Source organism: Cephus cinctus, unplaced genomic scaffold (genome assembly GCF_000341935.2).
Source record: "Cephus cinctus unplaced genomic scaffold, Ccin1 Ccin1_scaffold1184, whole genome shotgun sequence".
NCBI lineage: Eukaryota > Metazoa > Arthropoda > Insecta > Hymenoptera > Cephidae > Cephus > Cephus cinctus.
Window position 1 is genome coordinate 1,180,809 of NW_014333664.1, and position 19,782 is coordinate 1,200,590.

General features: G+C 42.6%; 4 protein-coding genes across 10 annotated transcripts in view; 1 reads left to right on the forward strand and 3 right to left on the reverse strand.

The window, feature by feature from the left end:
• The window catches only part of LOC107272513, a 122,913-nt gene extending 109,996 nt beyond the window's left edge, over window positions 1-12,917 (forward strand). For 3 of the 4 annotated variants that reach the window (XM_025089755.1, XM_025089754.1, XM_025089753.1), the window contains one exon: window positions 10,201-11,531. In XM_025089755.1, the coding sequence (XP_024945523.1) occupies window positions 10,201-10,458 (258 nt within the window). In that variant the 3' untranslated portion in view covers window positions 10,459-11,531. The other variant, XR_003061221.1, reaches the window with a different exon arrangement.
• Window positions 12,887-14,877, reverse strand: LOC107272512 (alpha-amylase 1). The gene is made up of 5 exons (XM_015749724.2): window positions 14,684-14,877; window positions 14,195-14,625; window positions 13,742-14,117; window positions 13,180-13,668; window positions 12,887-13,069 (listed from the first exon to the last, which is right to left on the reverse strand). Exons 1-5 carry the CDS (start codon window positions 14,855-14,857, stop codon window positions 13,058-13,060), a joined length of 1,482 nt encoding a protein of 493 aa, XP_015605210.1. The 5' UTR covers window positions 14,858-14,877; the 3' UTR covers window positions 12,887-13,057.
• A 77-nt stretch (window positions 14,878-14,954) lies between these two features.
• Window positions 14,955-16,119, reverse strand: LOC107272514 (alpha-amylase 4N). The gene is made up of 3 exons (XM_025089757.1): window positions 16,018-16,119; window positions 15,631-15,949; window positions 14,955-15,085 (listed from the first exon to the last, which is right to left on the reverse strand). The coding sequence occupies exons 1-3, from the start codon at window positions 16,050-16,052 to the stop codon at window positions 15,002-15,004; spliced, it is 438 nt and encodes a 145-aa protein (XP_024945525.1). The 5' UTR covers window positions 16,053-16,119; the 3' UTR covers window positions 14,955-15,001.
• Window positions 16,120-16,386: 267 nt separating this feature from the next.
• Window positions 16,387-19,600, reverse strand: LOC107272406 (alpha-amylase 1). Of its 4 annotated transcripts, none has more exons than XM_025089750.1 (6): window positions 19,412-19,600; window positions 18,923-19,353; window positions 18,470-18,845; window positions 17,908-18,396; window positions 16,882-16,999; window positions 16,387-16,409 (listed from the first exon to the last, which is right to left on the reverse strand). In XM_025089750.1, the coding sequence occupies exons 1-6, from the start codon at window positions 19,583-19,585 to the stop codon at window positions 16,402-16,404; spliced, it is 1,596 nt and encodes a 531-aa protein (XP_024945518.1). In that variant the 5' UTR covers window positions 19,586-19,600; the 3' UTR covers window positions 16,387-16,401. The 4 variants fall into 4 exon arrangements, with proteins under 4 accessions (XP_024945518.1, XP_024945516.1, XP_015605017.1 ...); XM_015749531.2 differs by lacking the exons at window positions 16,387-16,409; window positions 16,882-16,999 and adding exons at window positions 17,115-17,485; window positions 17,729-17,815; XM_025089748.1 differs by lacking the exon at window positions 16,387-16,409 and having other exon boundaries at window positions 16,553-16,999.
• Between the last annotated feature and the right edge of the window lie 182 nt (window positions 19,601-19,782).

Below are 19,782 nucleotides of genomic sequence, written 5' to 3' on the forward strand. Positions count from 1 at the left end.
AGAGAGAGAGAGAGAGAGAGAGAGAGAGAGAGAGAGAGAGAGAGAGAGAGAGAGGCAGAGAGTGGAAGCAGTAGGGATTAGAATTTACGAACGATTGGGTCATTAGAAGTCGAATAAAAAAATGGCAGAACGTTAGAGCAGTTACGGGCGTTAATTATCGATAAATCTTCGATAAATCTGCAACCACGCACTATCCCGGCTGTGATGTACCACGCTACCTAGAAGTCGCGTGGGTTGGCTCGCTCCAGGCTTCCTCTTGCACGGGACTTCCACTGCAGCATCCAGGACGCCCAAGGATCTCTACTCTGGACCAGGCTAAGAGAGTCCCGTCCGAGTTTTAAGCATCGCCGGGCTCCCCGGACATGATTGCATTTGCATTATACACGCGCGGCGTATCGCAGATTTATCTGCCTCTGGGGTTTATTTATTTAGAGTTATGGCAACACTGACCGACCGACACCGCGGCCAATAACGTATGGTAATGGGGGTCCAGGGCGAATTTTCTGCCGTGTCTCACTTGCTCTTTTATTTCTCTCTTTATTCCTTTCCTTTATTGACCGCGAATAATCGTAACACGAAAATTTCGTAAGCTGAACTCCTGACCCCTCGATCCACCTGACCGGCGTTAACCTTTCTTTTTATCTCTGGTACCGCTTTGTCGTTGTGAAATTTTTTTTCTCTTTTAATTTTATTCATCTCTCAGTACTGCCAACTAACGCTCCTTAGCTACTCTTCTCCTTGTCAATTAGTTGTCTTGTGCTTCTACATTTTCCTTTCTATTCATTCCCATTAACGTTCCTGGTACCATTCGCCAATTTATTATACGCCGCTCACCGTTTCCATTACCTACATTTGTACATGTAGAAATACACAGGCGCGCTCACTTAAGACAGTTAACCCAAGTTGGATGTGACGCGGGAATCAAACGGACGAAGCTAACTTCAGTTTGTATATCTATGGTCATGGGGAGCAGCCGTATAAAGTTACGAATAACTTCAAGACGTTTTTACGGGGTGGGCTTGAGATTTCAGCGAGGAAAGTTCCTCGCGGGGCATATACAGGCAGTTCCTCTTTTTTTTTTTTTCTTTCTCTTCCCTGTGCCAAGGATTAGTGGTAAAGGTCTCAGTTCCGCTGTGCCGGTAGTTGAGACCACGTGGTTATTTTACATTCTGCGGTTTTTGAGATCTCCGATGTAGCTATAGGTAAATTCAAGTCAGAAAACAGAAAAGCGTAATCTAGAAATTACTGGTTAGAATTTGATATTGGATTTTGAAAGAAAAAATCGTAAAAAATTTTCATAATTTAAAAATGTAATTTTTTGATTTTTTAAAAATAATTTTAACATATATACGTATCTAGTGCATAGTTGTATCGGCAACGCTGCGCAACTGGTTTGTGACGTATTAACGCGAAATCACACGACAATTTTCATTAAAGCGACAAGCCCGGCTTATCTGCAGCCATAATATAGGGAACGAAGAGCTTAGCGTCAGGAACTTTTGAAAGGTGCAGTATAATCGTAGTGTCAAGGGAGGAAGAGGTAGGCCCTTCATTTTACGCGACATCTTCAAGCGACTCGTTAACCACGTCGCGTCGTTGAGAACAACGTCTCGTCGCAGCTCGTATACCGCCTGCTTTAAAGCCGACACTAGCGCCACGGCTAGGGAACTTTTATTACCCGCGAAATGGGCTATTCCTTGGGGGGGAAAAAGGGCAGCTACCTCATTAGTGCTTTTCTCTCTTATTCTTGCTTTGCTTGAACTTCCAAGATAAACTAAACTAGGCTGCCCCTATTTCTTCGAGGACGTCATTCCGTCCCATTCGTTTTAATATTCACGTTCCCTTGTCCTTATTATGTGAGAACGAAGTCGTGGCCGTTTCAACATGGCCGCTCTCAATCACCAGATAAATCTTCGCGAGCTTAACAAATAAGCGAAATCACTATCATTGTTGCTTATTATACTCGACCCAACTAAAGGGCATTAGATACGAAACGCACGACTGACTTCAACGGCGTGCTCTGCCTGTGTCCCGAGCAGTAGACAAATGTCAAAATGTCGAGCGATGGACTTTACGGGTTTTCTCATGGGTCTGGTCTTGGAATTTTATTGTCCATGAAAATTTAATAAAATTATTAAATATTCCGTAAATATACTTTTAGGAGAGTTTCATAGGTCTGATATTTAAAAAAAAAAAAATTTTGATTTCTGCTAGTTCCGTATAATTGCACACAGAGGGAAGCATCTGGCACCGGTCGCAGTTGGCATATCTGACGTAATTCTAGCTCCCACGTACAGCCATAGATCACGAAACCATAAGAAACGAATGTGCACACGTAAAACCCACCTTTCCAATCCGGCTTGTATCCGCTCGCACGCGAGCATCGAGTAAGATATAAACTGTCTAATCGATATCGGGCTTTGGGCCGAGTCGAGTACGGAGCACGAGGAGGAAATTAGCTGGGCAATTTTTTTTTATTTTGAAATCGGCAGTCAAAATTCGCAAGTACCATGTTTAGTTTTAATTGATCTCCGTGATGGACCACGTGAGCATTTTTGTCCGTGCTACCGTCTGGCCCATTGTTTGTGTTACGCTCGAACGTGCACGAAATGACGGCAATCCGATCGGTAAAAATTGACCGATTTCGATACGGGGCCTACCGAGTCAATCAATTATCGGTGAAACAACGATCCAAGGAGGAATCGGTAGGCCTTCTTCAATCCAGAATGAACTCATTGCACCGGTCCCAGACCTGGTGATCCAACCGGTCTCTCTCACGATCATGAGACACTTTTATGCCGTGTTAAGTCCCTCCTTAAAAACTACCCAAGGAATTACTCGGTTCTTCAGTCCTTGTGAATCGACACGTTAAACCGTTGTGAAACGCCGCGCTAGGAGCATTTAAGCTACTGGTCTCTCAATGAAGATCCTTCCTGGCGCAAAAAAGTCATCGGGATCTTCACAGACCCCACTACACGGAATTGACCTGGATCATCGGGTTTGGTGGATCTAACAGAGGATTCCGTGAAAATCGTATCGATCATCCGTGTTCTCTGTCCTTATCTGTCCTTAACCTTATAGTCTTCATTATCCTGACAAACCATACCCGTCTGTCTATACTGATTTGAAATCAACAGAAATTATATTACAAATTGATAATTCAATCGATAGTCGTCAATTGATATCTCTGTGATCGATACTAATGAATTTGAAAAATCTGAGAATTAACCGTGAAATTTCGAAATTTTTTTTTGCATCCCTAAAAATTATTACGGTATTTTAAGATAAAGGAGAGTATACGTATAGTCTATACTCCTTAACGCTTTTAATGCCGGACGACGGTATATCGTTGCGTATGCGATGGCACCTTATTCTTCGCATCGCGAGAAAGCTCTATCTCAAAATAAATGCTGAAATACAATTAGCATTACATTATTCTCTCTTCCATAATACGTTGTTTTTTGAAATATTTGATTATCATTTTTAGTTTGATTTTTATGACCTTTTTGCCCAACTCGTTGTAAAATTCGTCAAATTCGTCCGGTTATTCTCACATAGGCATCGGTTTTCGCCCGGCACTTAAAGGGTTAAATGACTGTGTACTTGTTACACAAGAGTACAAAGGAGGGCCTTATACCTGTTCTCGGCAGAATCACATTGTCACTGATCACCTGTGGTAGATGACGTTCGACACGCAGCTCGCATTAAAATTTCACAGAGTAATTCTATAAATGTCGATCGGACGCAAATGGCGTACATGGTTGTCTCGCTCCGTTTAAATTTATAAGGTTCGTCAGTAACTCTTTTGCATAGCGGATTGCTCGAAGTGTACTTCGAAAACGATATGGTTCAGTGACATGCTTGAATTTTTTTTATTAATCATCCTCGATTCGATACTCGCGCATAGATAGTAAATCGATACTAGCGGTACATAGGACGCTATGTGAAACTCATTGTCCGTGACAGAAGTGGACACTTCGACGCGGTTGAAAAGACATTAGGAAAAGAAAAAAAAATTGAAAGAAAATCCAGTACCAATATAAATTTTATACAGTTTCCCATTAAATTCATTATATTTTTATAGCAATATTTACACTATTCCTTATGATTATTAAAAAACGCCATCATTATATAAGGTCGCGTTGAATCCATTATTCCCCACCCCTTGGTCACTTCGACGCTCCTTGACATTTTCCTTGGCGTGGCGCCCGCCACCCACAGCACTAAATGTCATCTTGAAAAGGACCTGATCAATGCGACCTCTCGTCCACTATAGCATTCTCTGCGCGGCGCCCGTCCGGACATGTAGAGCGCGACAATACCGATCGAGTACCGACATCGAACAAACGCGTAAAAAGGCAGTACATCAGTGGCGGTAAATTTAAAAAAATTCATCAATCAGTTACCGCAGTCGTGTACTATATTGTGTATAGAATAAAAAAAATTTTGGAATTTTTACAAATTTCGTGCTACAACTTCGGCGTACATGTGTCCCGGGTCAATTCCAGCGCTACGACCAATGGCGGAAGAGGACACTCGCTCCGGTAAGGACGATTCGTTATTGTCCTGGAAGAATAGCGCACGCCGTTCCTCTGGTGGCAAACAGCGTGTAACACGTGGCAGTATCTTGTATCGGAGCCGCGCTCCCGCTGGTAGCACGTTGTAGCCTACCATGCGGCAGTGCCATCTCGAGCAATGGCTAGGGTGCCAGGAATACCAGAACCAGAAGGCAGGGGGGGCCCGAAGTAGAAGTAGAAGTAGGTATACCCGTGCAGGAGCGTAGCCACGGCGATACCTGCGGCATGCCTACGGGAGTAGATTTCCTGCCGATAACTCGACCGCGGAGGTCTAGCGGGCTACGGGCTGAACGTAACCGCGCACTATCTACTACCACGAGCACCCGGGTTCATCCGAGGTCATTGCAAGGTTGCCTTTCGAGAGGCCGCTCGTCCAGGTACCTCAACGCCATCTCTGCCGACATCATCAACGATCCGGTACAGAAATCACACTGGGTACCGTTTACGAGATCTGACCTCAACCGTGTATACATATAACGTAGTACCCACTTAGAATTTTTTTATTACACCCATGACTTTCCCTGGATATTATAAATTTTCCTTTTTTAATGCCTCGGGCATTTCCTGCGATCTTCATAAAAAAAAGCACCTCGGATCTCGTGCACCTGTGTCCGAGAGTGCCTCTGCCGATACGTGAACGGCTGTATATGCGCGTTAGGAGTGACGAAGAGCCGAGCGAGGCCGACCTCGGGTCCCCCGCGTACCAGTGTAGCCTTCTAGTTTTCACCGGGACGACGCGAAGCCCGCGAGGAACGGGGTCCGACAGGAAATGCAGAACGCACCTGCGGCGACTCGTCTGGAATTCATTAGCTTAGAAAGTTCACGGTCGGATCGGTAAAGGTCGTGTGTGCTTAACGCTCTAAGATCGAGATCGTAGCCGGCATCGGCAATGCGACCGGCAGTCAAATAAAAAGGTATGATATTATATAGAGGGAGCGGCCGGCGTGCCCGAGATTTTCATCAGAATCGCCCTATACATACCTGGACCCACGTATATGGGACCTCGTAACGAGTCGTTGAGTAAAGCATAAAAGTTTAACGAGCGGCCGCTTGTAAAGCTAATTGAAGAAGGAAGTGGAAGGTCGCCGATAATCCGTGATGCTCTTTTTTCTTTCTTTCTTTTTTTTTTCAAAGAACAAAAGTACATCCACGCACCGTATTTTATCTTACGTAAAATCCCATTGACGTTGGATTCGTTTCAAAAGTCAATCACTTTTATCTTATGATCGACTAGTACCTACTTCTGCCACCGGCGGGAATGGAAATGGCGCTGCTGCCGCTGCCCCCATCGAGACGTCTCCGGTGCCAAGTTCGTTGCGCGCGGCGCTGCCTTCGGGCTGCTGTCGCTGCCGCTTTTGCTTCTGCTTATACCGACGCCGCCTCGTAACTTTACGTCGCGTCGTGAGCATCGCCGGCAAGGTGCGCCGCCCCTCATGGGAAAACGCGGCATAATATATTATTTTAATGCGACGCGAATGTGGGAACCCGATCGGAAAGAAGCGTGTTACACCGCGTGCATAAGCTGCAACTTCAGATCGATTGATTCCACTTGCGATTTCAGTATCTCCGCGCGATATGTGAACCTATGTACATCGTTATGTATCCATTTAATGCTATCAACCCGACGGGATACCTACTGGCGCTTTGAGTTACCGACGAGTTTTCAGCGTCCCGAGACGTCGATCTTTTTTCGCGATTCACGTGCATACAGAGAAATTCTTGATTTATCAATATTCAACTGCTGGGAATTAACCAATATTAATATGCATCCATTGACAGCCGATTCGATATATGTGATTCGTGTTATCGCGCTATTAATTATTATGAAAAATATCCATAGGCAAATATCAAAGTAATTTATACATGACAGCATTACTATATGGCGAGTATGACGGGTTGCCCGGCGACAGGCGCATTCATTAATTTCGAGATTTTATATTTTGAAAAATGTCGAACGAACTAAAAATAATTTTTTTTTCGTATCCGTCATTGGTCGTATATATAAATATGTCGATCGGCAATTTTTTTTTATATTTGGCACTCACTGAAACGTATCGATATATCGTATTATATTTACCTACGTTGAATAAACTATTGTACATCAGCTCAGAGAGCCTGTCCAATTTACAATTGGCAAACGCCGTAAAAGACGAATCTTCAAATCGTACTGATTCATCGATGAGAGCTCGTAATTCGCGACGCGTTTCGCGCGTGCCGCGACGATTTGCGCACGCGAGCGTGCCGAATCGAATAGATTTATTGGCGCTAGTTTATCGCTACGGAACGCTAATAACGAATTATTGCCGAGCGCTACGACGACGAGGATTAATAAAGGTTTTAGCCGATAGTGGGTATAGGTTAGGTACAGGACAGATATAGCAAGTAAGTAGACAGGCAGGTACCTACCTACAAGATAGTCTCTGTAAAAAAAGTAAACGTGCAGATATGCGCCAATAGAATGACGCATACCCAGCATGCAATATCAGGAGCAGTCATTAGTCTGGTGAAAATAAATAAAGAAACTAACACGAAATTGTAATACGGTCCCTTTAGGACACTTTTTACTTTTCGGAATTGTCCGGCAAGAAATTTGCAAGGTTGTTACGTCCCTTCCAGGAAACCAGTTACTTATGCTAATATCAACGTATATACACCCTTCGCTACCGTTGATGAGCAATTAATACGCTTGCCCGGCTCCTGGTGCAGCAGAAGATGCTAATGCACCCATACACAGCCGCCGAATGTCTCTCAATTACAGTGCAACAAGAATTCCCAGGAAGGCACCGGATCCCTCTGGAATATCTGATCCGTCGTTCGGTTCGTTCTGCAGTTGCAGCAGACAACCTCGCCTGCCCCCCTCACTACCTCCTCGCCGATCAGTCGGACGTTCCACAGGGATTCATTCGGCAATTCCATTAGTATCGGGCAAATGGAACGCATGGCATTACACGACTCGAATATATAGATATACCATAGACACGTTATTGGATGCCCAGCGCCAGAGCGCAACGCTGGATGTTGATCTGGTTAAGCTGATGCCTGGGGCGTCTGCTGGTCGCCAGTCGTCGGTCGTCGGTCGCTGGTCGCTCTCGGAGAAGCAGGAGGTGCGGGACGACCTCGCCAGGGCGTGGCAGGTCACCAGTCCTCGATGCACAGTGGCGTAGCAACGATTCCAGGGGCCCTCGGCACGATATAAAAATTTTTCAAAAAATTTCGATCCCCGTATACAAATATTAAAACGATCATTCGTAAATGTGAACGGGGCTTTATTGTAGATTTTTTTTTAAATAAGGACGCCACTGGCTTGTCTCATCTAGTAGTCTAATTTCAGGTTATATCTCCATTAGACCCTCTGTGGGTATTGGTGGTCGATTTGTTTTCTGGTACCGTTTTGTTCTGGCACCTCGGTCAGGAATAGAGATTAGGTTAGGTGTGACTGAGATATGCAATAACGTCCACGTGACACTTGGGTTCGACTTGTACGGGTCAGAACGTACGGCCTGGGACGCTACCAGTGTGTCAGGTAGCCTTGTGTGTCTTATACCGATTTATACTCGAACGTCAGCAACGACACGCATCCATTTATATTTGCCGGATGAATTATTTATCAGCGCGGGCCCCGCTAATGCCGGCAGCCGCGCAAGAATGCGAACGACGCGGTCTGCGCCTCTTACGCGCGGAATCCGCGTTACGTATCTTCGTCCCTTTGCCGGGAACCTTCTGGAACGCCATACTCATATGGACGGGCATATATACGATATTCTTAAGATCTCGTGAAATTCCACGACCTCGCGGATCGGGATAACCTTTCCAGGAACATCTGTGAGATAGTTGGCCGGAAGTCTCGTTGAAGATTAACCGTACTGACAACTTGAAGAATTTGAGTCTCGATTTTTTTATTCTTCAAAATTTTTTTAGAAATTATCACGCTTTCACACTGTTCATTGAAAGTAATATTCCTTACGTGAATCCTTTATATATATATTTCATCGAATTTCCCCTCGTCGTTCTCGAACCAGGTCGATCATCGATAAATTAATAATACTAATTTATATACACGCTTCCCCGGTCGGTATGTACGCACATGCGACGCACCAGACTAATAATGTGTTTGAGGAAGGTATAATTGATGCGTAGCGACGTTGCCCTCGCGTTTTCGAGCTTGGCTGGAGAAAATATAGGTTGTCTTCTTCGGAATCGGCCGAGCGCAGTCGCCTGCGGTGCAACACGAAGATGATATATATTCCGACAACTGCAGCTGCCACGAGGGTCACGTTATACTTTGGCATTTTGGCGATATGGAGTAAGGATTTAAAAAAAAAATAAAAAAAAATGGAGTTGCAGTCAAATAACTCGTTCACCCGTTGACGTGGATGCCAAAGGAGATTAATACCACTGGAATTGACGTAAGAGACTTTTTCACATGAAAACTTCCGCGAATCCACATACTCGTATCCAGCGATCGATCGAGCTGGAGTTGCGGGGAGGAATGCGAATTTGGAATTGTCAGTGAAGCGTAGTGGGCAGTGCCTGCCGAGTGGCCGGAAGGTACAGGAGTCAAGTGAAGTAAATGTCAGACCGAAATGGAAGGCGAGCACAAGTGCGGGTTTACATTGTAATTTCCGAGCGCGCTCATGTGCACGGATCTTAAGGATAATTCGTGGCGCGGCGGACCGGAGCATAATTCATGCTCATGGATCGTTAAACCAGTTTTAGGGTATTGCATAAAAGTGAGCCTTATATTTATGTACATTTAATAACGGTCATTCTGTCCCCGAGGAGGGAACATCTCTTTCGCGTAATGACGTTAATTAGGCGTCTCGGGGAGAAGTAGCAAAAGAGAAGTAGAAGAAGAATTTAAGGTTAGGCATAGCGCGTCGTTGCTCGAGCCGCGAGTAGTAGTGGTGCCTGCGTAGTCAGACCAGTTAATGCAACTTAAACGTGGAATTGCCGCCTCGGCCATTACGAATAAATTACAAATTCTCTTTGCCGCCAGTAGGTACGCTCTGTGCCTGGTTGGACCGAACCCTCGGGGTACTGGCTTCGTGTTTTTATACCTATAGCGAGAGCGTCTATCCGCGGCCGTCGCGGTGGCGAGCATCACGAGACCGGATATGAAAGAAGCAGGTAGAGGAAAGAAGGGGAGGCATAAGAAACGCGAAAGAAGATCGCAATGCTCCGAGTGGCAGGATCTTAGAGCGCGTGCGTCTTCGGACCGGTTGGGTTAGGTTGCAGCCTAGGCCGTCTATATCGTTGCGTGCGCAAGTCACATTACGGCTGGAATATTTCATTCATAAAAGGTACTCGTATTCCATGAACTACAGCAAACCTACAGCCGCTGAACGTAATTATCCCTCTCCGTATTTAGGTTCGAAAGAATGAATGAACTGGTTTCTTTTTTTTTTTTTCAGATCGACGAGACTTCTTTGCTATATTCATATGTTCTGTTCACTTTTTTCTTCCTCTTGACATCCTGTACAGTGGTGGTTGGTGCTTTTTGGATTTTTCAAAAAAATTTTTCTATTGCCACTGCGCTTTTATTTTTCTTCTTTTTTCCAAATATTTTTATTACGTTCGTCCATACGTTTTTTTTTTAATCGAATTTTTATCTTGTTTGTTCCAGAACTTTCGCGAGCATCGTATAGATGGTGCTGCGCTACCCTTACTCTCGGAAGATCATCTAACTGGTCCAATTGGTATGAAGCTGGGCCCGGCATTGAAGCTTCGCGCACTTCTGGCGAGAAAACTCGGCGCGTGCACGGTGTGTCTTCACTGTGCGCATTGTCATCAGACGCCGTTGCCGGCGCTGAGCGCCGTGGCGGCTGCTGCTGCCGTCGCGACGCAGCCGTCTGGTCGTCGTCCGAGCAGTACCGGAAACTGACAAATACTGGCGGAGACTCCGGGGCCTGATATCGACCTCAACAAGGCCCTCAGGATAGAACGTCGCGTGCAACGACCTGTACGCAAACCGGAAGTCGTCTTCAAGAAACCGATAAAGCAATGACAGTCGGCTATCTTGCTCAAGATCAAATCCGGAAACTGCGTTAAAGCAGAAAAGTCCTTTGGTAGAATATCGTTGTGTGTTATTTTTATATTCTGACGTAATACCAAGGCTGGAGACTCCGCCGTCTTATAGTACCTAATGCTTCTATGCCGCAGGGCGACCTTTCGTTCGCTACGCCTTTTAACATCCTCGACTTCATATTCTCAGCCTTATCCGCGTGACCTCTGATATCGACCTCTACTCCTACGAAATGGGAATAGTACGTGTCTTGGAATCGTGCCTGAAATCAATAATTAAGAGACCATTGGTATTTCTGGTCAACCGCTCTGTACTTAAAGGAAAATGCTATAGAGAGCTATCGCATTGAGGATGTAAAATTTTTATGATACGAGGACATGGGAAAGTGCAGAAAACTGATGGTTGATTATAAAAAAAAAGGAACCGTCATATTGCAGGATATTTTTGAAAATTTTAGAAAATTCAAAACAATTGAATTCCGATATATTCTTTCGTTCAGCGTCTTCCATGTAATCGGTTAAAATTATATATTTATGACTGATCGCCTATACTATTTACTGATAATAGCGGTGCGAACGCTTTGCGATTTTGAAATATAGGAAAGCGAATTTAAAACGCGCATATAAGCGAGTGTTAATTCAAAAGACGAAAAAGTTAGGAGTCTATGGAAAAAATAATAAAATGCGTGGCGATTCGAGCGTCACTCTTGGTTACCTGATAAGACGTAATCGACCTGATCGAAGAGGTCGAGAACGTCATCGAATGAGAATGGAATGAGATTTACCCTAATTAGCGGCAAACAATGTGCAATAACAATAACAAACATTTCGATTATATCTTTAACTGTAGGTTGAATACGTATTTGCTCAAATCGTTGTTTCTTTTTTTTTATATATATATATATATATTTTAACGAAGTTTTTATATGAATGAATATATAGGTTGAATACGTATTTGCTCAAATCGTTGTTTCTTTTTTTTTATATATATATATATATATTTTAACGAAGTTTTTATATGAATGAATATAAATGAATAAATATACTAAATTATATTTTTGCTAATGCTCTTGCGCGCGTGCGGAAAATGCATAGAGAGGGAAAGAGAGAGAAAAAGTGAGAGATTGAGTAGAGCGAAATACGGAAAAAAAAATGGATAGACAATACAGGCAATAATCACACGTGAACATTTTTTGTAACGTACCCCAGACTAATTATATATAGCTTTTTAGCGCGTAGCCAAGTCGAGTGCGAATGTACATTTTCTTTAAATAATGTAACATTTATTTATTTAGCGGTTAACAGACGTTGCCTTATTGTATTCATAAACGTGTAAGACGTAATTAGTGCGTAATGTCGAAGAAATACACTAAAACAGAATCGCGTACTACACCATTAAAACCCAGTTCACACGACGAGCAGTATTTTTAGATTTACAATTAGCCTAAATTTACTGCGGACTGTAAAACGCTCGCGAGCCCCATTTTACAATAAAATCCAAGAATCCTCAAAGGTATATGAAAGAAAAAGCACTCTTTTTGTAACGAACAATCACATTGTACAAGGAATTAACCGCGAGCGCAATTATGGACCACGATTTTCGTATTTAATGTATTGTCAAGAGATAGAAAAGTATCAATACACGTGCGTAACGAAAGTGCGAACTCGTTTGGGGATTTTTGGAAATCGCGCGAGACAGATGCGTTTAGCGGCTTTTACTTAAAACGGTACACTGTACATACTGCATAGGCATTTAATTTATATCGTGCTTTTACGAGAATCCAATAGTATTTTATTTAGTATAATTCAATCTTATCGAACACGTGGTTAACCATAGTGTGTAAAAAAGAGTGTGAGTGAAAGCAAATGTAAAGGGAAAAAAGGAAAAGAGAAACAGTGAAAGAGAGTATGACAGTGTACGTATACGTATGCATGGACATGTATGAATAAACGATGTACGATTGTTAAACTTTGTATAGGCGAAAGTGCGTGCGCGTTACGGCAATTTTGTGATACTTTAATTTACCCCCCTTGCCCTGCCCTCTTATCCCTCCTGTTCCTCCTGTTCATTCATAAACTTCATCGACTCGTCCCATCCACTGTGAAACGACTTTGAACATCCTTTTTTTCCTGTTCAACTGATGAAACTCAAATCTCCATCCTCCCCCTATTTTCTACTTCCGGATCGCAAGTCTGTCGTGTATTATTATTTACGATTAACTGTCATATTATGTATAGTAGGAATTATTGGGGAAAAGAGAAAAAAATCACACAACAACAGTACATTGTTTCTGTTAAAATAAACTTGTTGAAAAAATATATGACACAAAATATTTCATTTCTTCACATCGTCCTCTACCTATTATATAAGCGTAGAATTGCTGTATTAAATCTGGAGACGACGTAAGGAATTAAATTCCAATTCGCTAATCGATGCTATTTCCAACTGTATTGATGTTCTAGACCTTTGCCTATAAAAAAAACAGATGAATTAAATTCAAATGTTTAAATGATTAAACAATCAGTACACGTCTAATGAAACAAATAAACAATGAAACTAATACACAAAAAAGTTACTCGCCTGTTTATGAATAGCCAGAACGCCATCGTATTCCGATTTTAATATTTCGATGTAAGCCTTACCATCGCGACCGACAGTAACAGACTTTCCGGAGCATTTTCCGTTCACCAAGTTACCGGAAATGACGTCACAGTAAGTACCAGCCGGTAGACAAGTCTGAAGGGTCTGTTTAAGGTCCCAGGAGTCGCCATTCACTGCAATGAAACCAGATCCGCCGCGACAGAAGGCGATTTGGTTGCTCTTGTTGTCCCACCAGTCGTTAAGTGCGGTGCCTTTGACAACATTACGGAAACGAACCATGTTGTAGATCTGACGCCAACGATGCTCGCAGACCCATCCGTTGCTGCAGGTGCCATCTGCATTTATACCCGGGGAGATGATGTTTCCGGAGGAATCAGCTGGAGGACCAGCGTCACTGTTATCGAAGTGGAAAGAGCTCATGACTTGGGTAACTCCGTAGGGATGGGCCAACATGAATGCAGTGGCCATCTGTCGGAAAGAATAAGAATTAACGTGTCGTAAATCCCTACGTTGCCAACTAAGAGCTTGCGCTGTTTAACACCTTGTAGAGCTTGGATTTCTTGTGGGTCAAGATCGATCCTCCAGATCCATGACCACGTTGGTTGTCATGATTATCAACAAAGACCAGGGCATCACCGGATGGCAAGAAACCCCAACCTTCGCCCCAGTTGATGAGCCACTTCAGGGCGTCTCTGCCTTGGAAAGCGTTGCTTAGTTTATTACTGTGCTTAAACTCAGTAACTGCAGCGTTCCTGTTGTACTCTTTGCTGGAAACGGCTTCGCCGCCATTATCGATAACTTCCTGGTAGATGTAAGGACGCTGGCCTGATTTGAAACCGTGTTTTGTGCTGAGGTTATGTAGCTTGTTGTAGATGATCTCAAGGTCGTTTGGCCACATATGCTTGGCAGCGTCGATACTGTATTTTTAAAAAAATAATTTTTCAAATCAACAACTGAGATTTACTGTACTTTAATATGTTTTGTTTTTACTCACCGGAAACCAGCAACACCAACATCAATTAATCCATTCATAAAGTCGATAATCTTCTCTCTGACGTAGTTCTTACCCTGGTTCAAGTCATGTAGCCCACTCAGTTCACAGTTCCTGATATTTTCAGCGTTGTTGTAATTGGTAACTGAACATCCCCTGTTGAAGTCACCGGGACCGTAGGGAACTGCGTAGAATTGAAAAGCGGAAGTATCAGCGGTTGAGCCGCCGGTACCGACTGCAAGCTTCTGGTTCGTAGACATGTGGTTGATGACGGCATCAACGTAGATCCTGACGCCGTCCTTGTTGCACCTTCTGACCATGTCTTTGAACGCTTCTGCATCTCCAGAACGTGTGACCCATTTGTAGGAAATTGGTTGGTAACGCTCCCACCATGGTCTTGAACCAATTACTACGTTTTCTTGTACAGGAGAGGTCTGAAGTATGTAATTGATTATTTAGTTGTTGTCTCTATTCGTATTTTTTAATGCATACCTGAATACCACCATAGCCCATAGGGCCCAAAAATCGTTCACACTCATCAGCAATATCGGACCACTTCCATTCAAAGAGATGTACAATAGTACCGTGATTGTCAGAGAAATGTGGGTCCTTATGGGTCCCCAGAACGGACCCAAACAGAGCAAGTATCAATACGGATAGACGCATCTTACCGGAATGTGCTGATGCTTTGAGACTCTGGCTTTATATACAGCTGCCGCACGACGTTATCGCTAGTATCGCGATAATGGTCGATTGTGATTACATTTTTCTTTTTTTTCATATTAATCGATGGATCTTTGAACGCCGATCTTAGAATCTTCTTTTCCTTTTATTTTGTGCTCTCGAAAACACTTGTTTACGTTTAATTGTTATTGGACTTTGGATGATTGTTTTCTGAAGCAAGATCGATTATCAACAAGTATATCAATAATGGATAACAATTTGCAAAGTTGTAGGAATTTTTAGAAATTTATTCTGAGGTTATTCATTATTTAGAAATTTTCAATGATTTATCCTAACTCAAAAGTTTTGGTTATGCAGTATTCTCTACAAATATGCTTATAATGCACTATCTATTTAGGACTAGCAATAAATTTAAATTAATTACCTATAATCATGACAGGAACAATTATCAAAATTAAAAAGTGAATTGGTTATAGGTAACAAATTCAAATTCATCTAGACCCACCTACTAGAATGTTTATTAAAACATAACAAAGGATCCGTACAAGTGAATGAGTAATTATCCGTATTCTCAATAATATCGTGTTTATTATTGCAGTAATAAAGCAACTTGGTAGATTGGCCGATGCTGGCATTAAAATTTTCACGATTTCTCTTCAACTTGTATGGGATCCTAGGGGTTCATAATTTGGCCTGAAATGCAACAAAATTAGCATTTATACTATTATCAGTACAATAAAAAATCGAACTCAAACCTTGCCATAAATCGCAACAACTCCATCAAGGTCATTTGGAAGTATCTCAATAAGTGCCAGGCTGTTCTCGTTAACGTCAATGGTCTTCCCGGTACAGCGTCCACCGCTGAGCATTCCGGAAATAACGTCACAATACCGTCCGGCTGATAATCCCGTGGTCAACCAACGTCGCAAAGCTGTATTTCCGTTATTAAAAGCTACGAATCCTTTATTGCCCCTTGAAAATGCTACCTGATCATCATCATTGGTCCACCAGTTGGTAATGGCTGCATCAGCAACGACATTTCGGAAGGCAACCATGTTATAAATTTGTGGCCATCTGTGCTCACACACCCATCCATTAGTACAAGTACCACCGGTATTTATAATTGGCGATAATATATTTACTTGAGAATCGTTCGGTGGTCCAGCATTGGTATCATTAAAATCAAACGAACTCATTACTTTGGCAAATCCATAGGGATGAGCTAACATAAAGGCCACGGCCATCTGTTGACCAAAAGTGAGAATTACACTGGTTCAAAAAACGTCGATATCATATTATCGATAGTTGATCTCTTTGGTGAAAAAATACCCAAATGGATGTCGAAGATGAGATTAGAGTACAGGTACCTTGTATTGCTGAGGAGTTTTATAGGTTAGAATCGAACTTCCACCAGCGCCATGACTGCGTTGATTCTCAGGATTGTCCATCATGTCAGTCTTTTCTCGTAGTCCGGGAGGTGTTAGAATTTTTAAGTTATCTTCAGTTTCCTCGTTTTCCATTTTCGTTCATTTAACTTGACAGCAAATAAAAGTAAATTTGAGGTTGTGCGTATAAACGTGAAGTTTGCAGCGTACTATACCCTCACACGTGTCGGCGTATGTAGTACGTATTAGTTAACGTGTGATGGCGCTAGTATCGCAGCACTGCGACCATGCTACATGCTTCTCTTATTTACTTCTCCACTCTGACGTCATCAATCAAAGAATCGACAACTTGTCCACTCGAGACGAGACTGCGAAATCGCATTTTCATCGCGGATGTTGGACAAATTAAATATAAATTTGTAATATCAGAGTGTGTACGCAAGTGTGTGTGTGTGTGTAAACAGAGTGAGGAGACGTGGCTGACAACAATCAGCAATTTGCCGTCCGTTGACCGTACCACATGCAACAATACAGAGCAGTAACAACTTGGATTGAGCGAACGTGTTACAGTTATTTTAATCCCAAAAACTCTATCACATGACTTTTTATGAATATCCTTACCCAACAATGTTCTGGGCTGCAACGTAACGCATCCTGTATGAATATATTCGATCAGCTGACGAAATACATCGGGCTCGAATTCCTCGATGATCAATGTATGATGCTGATTGGACTGTGGCTGTCAGATGAATCATGAAATTTAAAGGAAAATTATGTAAAAAATAAATTGTGTTTAATGACATCCTGATATCTTTCATGTATGAATTTCTGTTAAAATAAACTAGTTGCAAAAATAGATGAAATAAAATTTTTTATTTCTTCATATCTTGTCACTTTTATTAGGTGTACATACAACTAAGTTCTCGGCCCTAATCTTTAGTTAGCGATAACACCATTCAAACTTCAATGTTTTACCGCCCTATGGTGGTCTGGAAGTACTAAGCCTCGGCTTTAAAATACTCTATAACAGATGGCACTCTTATCGATATAACCTCAAAAACCAGAGTGAATACAATGTCTTTCCAAAAGCAGCACTTGAGGCACTGTTTTCTTTTGTCGTTTCAAATAAGATCAAATTAAGAAATTTTCGTTCGCGCGGCGTCGTATTCTCCAGACCTTGCCGCTTTTGATTACCACCTTTTCCGGTCCTTTCAACATCACTTGGCTGAAACACAGAACACCCGAAGAAGTCCGTCAAAGCATCGACGATTTCATTGACTCAAAACAGTCATCTTTTTTCCAAAGTGGAATTCGACAATTGCCTATCAGATGGCAGAAATGCGTACAAAGTGCGGGGGACATGCTTTCAAGATTAGCTACTTATTCATTCTTTTTCAATTTAACATTAAATTATGCAAAAAAATTCCAAGAACTTAATTTTACGCCTAACATATAAGTGTATAATTACTGCATTTAATTTGGGGACGACGTAAGGAAGTAAATTCCAATCTGCTAATCGATACCATTTCCAACTGTGTTGATTTTTAGTCTTTACCTATAAAAAAATACGGATCAATCAAATTCAAATGTTTGAATGATTAAACAATAACACGTTTAATAAAACAAATAAACAATAAAGTTACTCGCCTGTTTATGAATAGCCAGAACGCCATCGTATTCCGATTTTAATATTTCGATGTAAGCCTTACCATCGCGACCGACAGTAACAGACTTTCCGGAGCATTTTCCGTTCACCAAGTTACCGGAAATGACGTCACAGTAAGTACCAGCCGGCAGACAAGTCTGAAGGGTCTGTTTAAGGTCCCAGGAGTCGCCATTCACTGCAATGAAACCAGATCCGCCGCGACAGAAGGCGATTTGGTTGCTCTTGTTGTCCCACCAGTCGTTAAGTGCGGTGCCTTTGACAACATTACGGAAACGAACCATGTTGTAGATCTGACGCCAACGATGCTCGCAGACCCATCCGTTGCTGCAGGTGCCATCTGCATTTATACCCGGGGAGATGATGTTTCCGGAGGAATCAGCTGGAGGACCAGCGTCACTGTTATCGAAGTGGAAAGAGCTCATGACTTGGGTAACTCCGTAGGGATGGGCCAACATGAATGCAGTGGCCATCTGTCGGAAAGAATAAGAATTAACGTGTCGTAAATCCCTACGTTGCCAACTAAGAGCTTGCGCTGTTTAATACCTTGTAGAGCTTGGATTTCTTGTGGGTCAAGATCGATCCTCCAGATCCATGACCACGTTGGTTGTCATGATTATCAACAAAGACCAGGGCATCACCGGATGGCAAGAAACCCCAACCTTCGCCCCAGTTGATGAGCCACTTCAGGGCGTCTCTGCCTTGGAAAGCGTTGCTTAGTTTATTACTGTGCTTAAACTCAGTAACTGCAGCGTTCCTGTTGTACTCTTTGCTGGAAACGGCTTCGCCGCCATTATCGATAACTTCCTGGTAGATGTAAGGACGCTGGCCTGATTTGAAACCGTGTTTTGTGCTGAGGTTATGTAGCTTGTTGTAGATGATCTCAAGGTCGTTTGGCCACATATGCTTGGCAGCGTCGATACTGTATTTTTAAAAAAATAATTTTTCAAATCAACAACTGAGATTTACTGTACTTTAATCTGTTTTGTTTTTACTCACCGGAAACCAGCAACACCAACATCAATTAATCCGTTCATAAAGTCGATAATCTTCTCTCTGACGTAGTTCTTGCCCTGGTTCAAGTCACGTAATCCATTCAGTTCACAATTCCGGACATTTGAGACGTTTTTGTAATTGGTAACTGAACATCCCCTGTTGAAGTCACCGGGACCGTAGGGAACTGCGTAGAATTGAAAAGCGGAAGTATCAGCGGTTGAGCCGCCGGTACCGACTGCAAGCTTCTGGTTCGTAGACATGTGGTTGATGACGGCATCAACGTAGATCCTGACGCCGTCCTTGTTGCACCTTCTGACCATGTCTTTGAACGCTTCTGCATCTCCAGAACGTGTGACCCATTTGTAGGAAATTGGTTGGTAACGCTCCCACCATGGTCTTGAACCAATTACTACGTTTTCTTGTACAGGAGAGGTCTGAAGTATGTAATTGATAATTTAGTTGTTGTCTCTATTCGTATTTTTTAATGCATACCTGAATACCACCATAGCCCATAGGGCCCAAAAATCGTTCACACTCATCAGCAATATCGGACCACTTCCATTCAAAGAGATGTACAATAGTACCGTGATTGTCAGAGAAATGTGGGTCCTTATGGGTCCCCAGAACGGACCCAAACAGAGCAAGTATCAATACGGAAACACACATTTTACCGGAATGTGTTAATATTTTGAGACTCTGGCCTTATATACAGCTGGCCCACCTCATTATCACTAGTACCGTCATGATTGTTGATTGTGATTATATATATTCTTTTAGTCGACGGATCTTAGAACTAACTTAATTCTTATTCGACAGTGGGTGTTTATTTTCTGAACATCAATTGATGTCAAGAGATAATTATA